This window comes from Zingiber officinale, chromosome 8A (assembly GCF_018446385.1).
Source record: "Zingiber officinale cultivar Zhangliang chromosome 8A, Zo_v1.1, whole genome shotgun sequence".
Taxonomy (NCBI): Eukaryota; Viridiplantae; Streptophyta; class Magnoliopsida; order Zingiberales; family Zingiberaceae; genus Zingiber; species Zingiber officinale.
Window position 1 is genome coordinate 24,970,047 of NC_056000.1, and position 7,719 is coordinate 24,977,765.

Consider the following 7,719-nt stretch of genomic DNA (forward strand, 5'->3'; position numbering starts at 1 on the left):
TAAGATAACATGACACAAAACAAAGGATGGTTAATTGATTTTTAGGAAAGATAAGCTTGTGGTGAAATTTTGTTGCAAAAGCTGCATATACTAATAAGTTTGCATAACTACAGAGTTCTAGACTCGTTTAACCAAAAATGGAAACTAATAAACCACAACCTGGTTTACAAAAAGAGAGTATGGCAACTGCTTCAATGAAGATTATAGTAATGATGCATTTGGTAAATAGATTAAGAAAATTAGCACTTCAAATAACAATTATTGAAGCTTTATTGTACAGACACTACATGTTCTATTTAGTGGTAAGTGATTAAGGCTTTAGGTCTAACTTTGTATCTTTAAAATTCATGCTATGTGGTAGACGTAAACCAGCTTTCGTGAATTGTTTAATTAAGTTCTTTTACAACCAATTAAATTGAAGGTTTTAAATAATATAAAACAATTAAATATTTTTAACTAGATACTGAGTATGAACTGCAAAATGAAAATCTATTAAATAATCAACTAATTGCATGTTAACTGCATATGCTATCCAAAGCATTGATTACTTGAGAAATGTACATGTTAGTTAACACAAACTAAGAACCAATGATCAATAAAAAGTGGAAAAAATTATATACATCAAAATTCATGATATGAAATATTGCATTATAAACAACATATATGATAATATCATATAATTATAGTTTTGAGCACAATTGATAAACTATGAATTAAGATTTTTTATATGTTAAAGGGACTATTTCAATTTTGAGTTCTGACAGTGAAAATTAAAATCAAGTTTGTGAACAGATCTAATTGCTATACCATATTAATTCCCACAGTGATCAAATACAACTTAATCATAAAAAGTATAGATATAGAGCATTCAAAACACCAATACATGACTCAAAACATCATAAAAACAGTAGAAACATTAAACAGCACTTGTTAGGACACTGCCATACAAGCTTAATCTCAAGAAGAAGCAAGTAAACAAAAAATTATATGTAGTAGGTGAAAGGATCATCTTAGGGTGCATTGTTTCGCACAAAAAGCTACAAGCTTTGATGATATAACCTGAGTGTCTAAGCCCCATAAACCATGTTAAGACTAATAATACAAAAAAGAACACTCAAGTTATATCGAACGATTTCCACAGGACACAAATTAATCTACATTAGAGAAGCAATGATCCATTGCAAAGGCAATGATTCATAAACCTATCCAACAAAATCTTTACCTGATAGTCACAAACTTGTTAGTGCCATGCTTGGCCCAGAATGTCCTCAAGTCAATCGGGTTAGAAAGGTTATAACCTTCTCCCGCTAGCTTCTCCAGTACCTTCTTAAATGCACCCTGGCTCATCTTTCTACCAGCAATGCGTGCCCCTCTTCTCTTGGTGCTCATTGGAAGGGGATACATAGAAATGCTAGTTGTGCAACATGCTGATTGCCATCCTCCAATACCCCACTTGTAGCATGGTTGTTGCTTTCCTGTACAAGTGCACACTGGGGTTGGAATTCTTGAGATATCAAAATCAATCCCATTAATGACCATACTTGTGCTCTTCTTCCCAGCCTTTCCATGTGAAACGGAGCCATTAGCAACCCCATCTCTTGGTGCTGCGGCTTTCTTGGGCTTCTTTGGCTTTGGTGATTTATGTGGACGACCCCTAGATCTCTTCTTCAAAGAAGGCCCATTTCCCTCTACTGTCTCTTCTTTCATCAAAACCTTCTCCTCCTTGGGTTGTGGCTCCAAGTGTTGAAACATCTGCACATTGTTCATTATGGTAGGATCAGGGAGGACACTATAACTGGTGTGCTGCTGATGGTTTGTTGTCAAAAAAGGGAAGTTCTTGCTATTGTCATTGTTATAGTGTATCCATCCTTCCCTCACATATTCATTCTTTACATTGTCATTACTATGGTGAAACCATCCATCTCTCACAAAGTCCATTGGAAGTGATGGCTCGGGAAGATTGCAATGCCTGTGAATGAACCCACTACTTGAAACAACTGGCTTCACATCCCGCTCCACCAGAGAAGGCATGAGCCGCAACCCAAGATTTTCCTTTGATGGTGGGTCATAGTAGCCCCAATTCCGGATGCCTAATCCCCCATCGTCATCCATGGAAGCTTATATTCTGATTTAGCAATCACTGTAAAAAAATCGTTACTTTTATGCTGATATCGACCAACACTCAAACACATTGCATCATCTCACCAATGCCCAATGCCAAAACCCCTTTAATGAAAAAAAAAAAAAAAACAACAACAACAAGTGCATGAGAGATGCAAATAAAACTGCAAAATAAGCAAAAATATGTTTTTTATATAAAAGAAAACTGCAAAAGCAGCATCCCCGAAGAAACCCTGGGGACAAAAGCCGATCGCACAAGCAACAAATAAACCAACAGCAGAATGAAATCCCAATAAATCCCTGCAGCCTGCATTCGCAGTAAAGCTTGAACTGCCAGGTCCCAAGATGAGACATTTACAACGCACATGCTAAAAACAAGGTAAAATCTCGCAGAAAAACACACGACGAAAAGGGGAAAAAAAAACTGGCGCTGCGGTTTCAGAAACAAAAACAAAAAAAAACGAAAACTTCCTCACTGGCAAAGCAAGGCAGGGAGGAGAAGAGGGCACCGAAATTTACCTGAGAACTGAGACGATGGCGAAAAGGGAAGCGAGTCTAGGGTTCACCGGCGCGTGAGATGAAAAGGGGGCATAGAGAAAAAAAAAAAAAAGGGGGCAAAATATACTTTCGATAAATGCGGCAAGCGCAAATGTTTTTATCTGACAAGAAATGTTTGCTTGCTCATAAATGCAACTCTTTTATTTTGCATCCATAAAGATAAAATAATTACTCTGTTTTGAGAACCCAACTTGGTCTCGTTTATTATAATCCTTCTTTCCCCCAAAAGCCATTCAAGTTTATTTTCCTCTGTTTTGCATTCGACATATGTGGATGGCTCTAAATGAATGAATTATTGATCAATAAGTTTGATATCTAATTTGATGAGAGCATTTTTGTTTGTTTAATACAAAATAAATAAACTTTAAATGCTAATGAATTCTATTTCAATATTCATTGAAATAATATTTATTATATTTAATTACAATGGATAGTGTTGTTTCAAAAACAACTATTGCAATGATGTGGTAAGTGTCATCAAAAGATTTACAAATAATATCTTCTTCACTATCTTTAGAAATGATCTCACACCTAATTATACTAATATTATCTAAAAATGCTCCTAACCTTACCTCTTCTGTGTTTGTAGTCTTGGGTATGTCTCTCGTTTCAACACTTGCCGCCACTTCTTCGATACAACTACGATAGGAGGAAGGTTCAGGGTTAGAATGAGATTGAGTGAGTTGGTTGTGTTTGCCTTATGCTTAAGTAGATAATATTTTCTTAAGAGTCATTGACCTACCAATCCTCTGAGCAAAGCCTACCTAATAGATGAGTTCATCAGCAAAATACTCCACTTTCACTAAGTGCACATGGATCTTGATAACAGAGACAAGAAGCACATGATCTGGTATGTCAACTTGCTTGCTTTGCTTTCAAGTAAGGGGAAAAAAGAGTGTAGGATGCTGAGCAACACAATGATCGAAACTATAGTTTCGGTCTGAAAAATTGTAGTAGGACTGATTCTATTTTACATTATTACACCAAGAGGCATGTAATCTAGTAGCAAATTAACTAAATGCAGTTCTTGAAAGGATAATTATGACATAAATATCCAAATAAGACAATGACAGTTCAATTATAACTTAAATATCCAAAATAAAACAGCTAATTTACACATCCAACAACAGCAAAGCTAACCGAGCCTTCCAACCGGCCGAACTTAGAGAATGCAGAAGTTATTCATGAACCAATAGCTGAGAGGCAAGCTTAACGTGTTCAAACTACTGGATCATCAAGTGCTGCAGTTGTTAAATTGTTAATTTTTGGATAAGCAGCCTTCTCATCCAGCTGATTCTGAGTCCATATCAACTTCTTCAGCAAGCTAGGAAGCTTTGGATCTGCCAAAACAATAGGAAGTCTTGTTCAGGTCAAGTCAGAAATTTTATAGCACTGAGAAGGAATTCAAATTATTGTTTTAGTTGGTGATTATAGGATTGAATTTGCTAGAACCAGCATCAATCTACACTTTTGAATGACCTCCTATTAAAAATATTCCTTAATAGAGTTCCCCGGGTTGCATTAGCATTTTCTTGGGCAATTTTGAAAAAAAAAAAGAAAATTCTTGAATCTAAAATAAGTACATCTAGAGCTTCCATAATATCATAAAGTATAAGATTTTTGGTCATAAATTTGAATTGGCTAGTTAGTATATTTGCGCAGACCTTTATTTCATAGGAAGGAGTTGTAAAGATGGAAGTTAAAAATAAATACCAATACCACCAACCTTTCTCATGACTTTGGCTTGTTAGTATGGCAGCATTAAGCTCACTTGCAGTTTTCAAGCGTTGTGACACATCTAGAAGGTCACCATAAGGACAATTTTTCACATCTTCAAACACCAAGAGAGCGACTGTCTTCTCCAACTCCTCAAGAAAACTTTGCTGCCAAAACCAAAATAAAGTTTAATTAGCATACACCTTTCCTCTATATCACAGCCAGCAAATAAAAAGAAACAAAATTCATTCAAGATTTCACATAATAACGCATCGATATACTTCTAGCCAAACAAGAGAACAATGGAGCAAACTCAGCAAAGTTCAGAGGAATGAATTACAGCAAATTTTCCTATATGAGAAGGCCAAATGCAAATAAAAAAGAACAAACTAAGCGCCCTCTGAACAAGTTCATGTAAGGTCAAATGTAAGAACGATAATATATACTCCATGTGGGTGACAATGGGAACACGAGGATCTTTAATGATGATAGTTTTTCTATATAAGACTGAATCGAGCATACATTTTCTTCTCCTCTTGGAGCCAGCTCCTCCTGTGCAAACTCTAGAGCCTCTTCTATCTTCCCACTGCGAATCAACTCAATCAATCTCTGTTGCTGCAGATGGAAATACAGTTGAGGATTGGTATCTAGAATCTGCAAAATGAAACATGCTAAGTCAGGAACAAAGAAACAAAATCCTTATACAGTCTACTAAATGATTTTGAGTTGACAAAATAAGTATCCATTCATGGCAAAAGAAGGAGCGAAGTAACTTGTAAATACATAATGAAATAGTTTCCAAATAATCATACATTCTTGTTAAAATAAGGTAGAAGCAAAAATCATTTATCCTTCCCCAGTAGTCTACTTAAGTTGTGATGTAAATACACCAATATGAACTAATTTTGACTGCATCTCTAGATTGAACGGACGCTTGAGCTTCACACATGAGGAATGAACAAAAAATTGCATGCTAATCTTTAAAGTGCCAAAGACTCTCATAAAAACAGTAATCCAGCTTGATAATGTTAAGTAAAATGAGAGAATCAAAGCCAAGATATCAGCACCCAATCTCTGCGACAAGCCCTACTTTATTACTTAATAATGCATATGCCAAATAAAACATTGGTAGGAATTTTAGATTCACCTTTGATAGAAAATAATACTTTAACAACAATAAAAACTAGTGAAACACAACTATTTGAGGTCTATTATACTGGACCTTTTTCTTCTAAGGAACTTTATGTGAGATTATATCAGCAGTAATAGCTAGATCTTTCAGATCACTTTCATCTTGTGTTTACTTGGATGGAAACAAGAGAGAAAAGAAAAGAATGAAACGAAGTGATTGATTTCTCTTGTTCAAAGGGAAAGAGAAAAATTAAGTTGAGCGGAAATGAAATGTACATCTCAAAACACAAAAAACAAATAAACAAGAGTATTTCTCATTTTCAATTCTAAACAAACATGATAAATAAAATAGTGATAGTTTTGTTTGGTATCTCAATCCCTTGAACTTTCAATTATAATCAATTCAATTAATTTAATGGTAAACTGTTAGTCAGGTTGAACGTTACATTCACATTCTAAGTTACAAAAGGACTAGAAACTTAGTTTTCATAGCATGAACAACAAAAATGTTGGTTCGTATAACACTTAATTGATAAGTATATCCACCCCAACGCAAGAAGTTCCATAAAAAATTCATGGTTATAACACATCTATAAAAGGTAGCCCAGTGCACGAAGCTCTCGTCGGTGTAGAGTCCCGGAGAAGGGTCGGACCACATTAGGTCTATTGTACGCCACCTTATCTTGCATTTTGCAAGAGGTTATTTTTGCAACTCAAATCTGTGACCTCACGGTCACATGGTAACAACTTTGCTCCAAGGCTCCCCTTCGGTTATAACACATCTATGAAAGAAGAAAACTATCTAGGGCTCCATATGAATCGAAAGGTATATGATTTCCCCTGATTCACTATCAAGGGTGACAACTACTAGGATATATATTAGGACTACCAGCACACAAAAGATCAATTTTTTCAGAAAATTCAAAATTTACATTCGTAGGATAATCCCAATAGCTGTCAAAACTAATAACAAAAATTCTCTATACAAACAATCAGTTAAACATTGGTCCACAGAACAAACACCTAAACGAGGTGCCATGACAGAATTTGAGCTTTACCGTAGGATTCAAATCATTAACTTTCTCGATAGCATCCTCCACATTGCCAGATTGCAGAGCCTGCTTCACAGTCATGCGATCAGTTATTGTGGCGAGGTCAACGCCAGCTAATCACTCATAAGGAAAAATAAAACAGAAACACACGATTGACAATTACGAACGGAACAAGCAAAGGAAAGCCCACAACAAACACAAAAACAAAATAGGCAAAAGAACAATTTTTTAAGTAAAAGTGACAGGATACGCTCGGTGCCGGATTCAATGCGGAACTTCTCGGCGGTGTCCACATAGCCTTCGGTGACGAGAAAGTTCATGATGAGTTTATTCATGTCCTCCTTCGTGATCTTCACATCCTTAAGCTTCCTCTCCCATTCATCCCTCGTAATCACCTTCTTCGACATCGGCTGCGAGAAGAAGACGGATTGAGCCAGAGAGGGGAACAAACCCTAATCGGCTTCTGGAATGGAGATGAAGAGGAAGATTACAGGGACTTCAATAGGGTTAAAGCGGTAAGGAAGGTAGTAGAACATGAGATCGCCGGATTAACAGGGGCCTATCACGAAAAATTGAAAGAGAAAAATGAGAAGGATAGGATATCATTTCGAGAGGATCAATGAAATTGATTAACTAAAAAAAAATTTATCTTCCAAAATTACATAATATCTACCTGAACTAATTTTTCAAAAGAAAAATTTTAAAAGAAAAATAAAATAAAAAATACATTTTCAAAAAAAAAAAGGAGAAACCTAAAATTTATTTTAAAAAAGAAATAAAGTTAAAGGATTTATTTGAATAGATACATTAAAGGATCTTATCATTCTATTGGAGAGTAGATTTTACGGTCCAGGGAATGGTCCCTTTATATGTATTGGTGGGGATGAATGGTCTCCACCTATTTTATAAGTGGGGATCATCCATCCCACCAATGCATGCAAAGGGGTCATCCCCTGGACCGCAAAAAGTGATCCAGAGGATCTAGCCTCATTCCACCGCCCTTCAAAACAACCTTGTCCTCAAGGTTGTTTATCAATAAACTCTGAAAATTTTTCTTGAATTGTATCATATAATTCCTATGTTGCATCATCGATAGATAAATTGTCCCATTGAATTAATAGCTTAACCGTTGCTTGATTGT

General features: G+C 35.7%; 2 protein-coding genes across 3 annotated transcripts; both read right to left on the reverse strand.

Moving 5' to 3' along the window:
* Positions 1 to 884: 884 nt before the first annotated feature.
* LOC122008056 (protein Barley B recombinant-like) lies at positions 885 to 2,795 on the reverse strand. 2 transcript variants are annotated; one of them, XM_042563638.1, is made up of 2 exons: positions 2,641 to 2,795; positions 885 to 2,140 (listed from the first exon to the last, which is right to left on the reverse strand). In XM_042563638.1, the coding sequence occupies exon 2, from the start codon at positions 2,110 to 2,112 to the stop codon at positions 1,219 to 1,221; it is 894 nt and encodes a 297-aa protein (XP_042419572.1). In that variant the 5' UTR covers positions 2,113 to 2,140; positions 2,641 to 2,795; the 3' UTR covers positions 885 to 1,218. The 2 variants fall into 2 exon arrangements, with proteins under 2 accessions (XP_042419572.1, XP_042419573.1); XM_042563639.1 differs by having other exon boundaries at positions 885 to 2,226; positions 2,641 to 2,791.
* Positions 2,796 to 3,674: 879 nt separating this feature from the next.
* LOC122008057 (protein GID8 homolog) lies at positions 3,675 to 7,206 on the reverse strand. Its single transcript, XM_042563640.1, has 6 exons — positions 7,070 to 7,206; positions 6,829 to 6,988; positions 6,585 to 6,691; positions 4,918 to 5,049; positions 4,406 to 4,562; positions 3,675 to 4,019 (listed from the first exon to the last, which is right to left on the reverse strand). Exons 1-6 carry the CDS (start codon positions 7,112 to 7,114, stop codon positions 3,898 to 3,900), a joined length of 723 nt encoding a protein of 240 aa, XP_042419574.1. The 5' UTR covers positions 7,115 to 7,206; the 3' UTR covers positions 3,675 to 3,897.
* Between the last annotated feature and the right edge of the window lie 513 nt (positions 7,207 to 7,719).

Coding starts and splice junctions, on each gene's coding strand:
- LOC122008056 (XM_042563638.1), bottom strand. CDS start 2,112: ATGGATGACGATGGGGGATTAGGCATCCGGAATTGGGGCTACTATGAC.
- LOC122008057 (XM_042563640.1), bottom strand. CDS start 7,114: ATGTTCTACTACCTTCCTTACCGCTTTAACCCTATTGAAGTCCCT. Junction 5,050..6,584: donor TTAATGATTTGAATCCTACG/GTAAAGCTCAAA, acceptor TTCATTTTGCAG/ATTCTAGATACCAATCCTCA. Junction 4,563..4,917: donor CTCCAAGAGGAGAAGAAAAT/GTATGCTCGATT, acceptor TGGTTTTGGCAG/CAAAGTTTTCTTGAGGAGTT.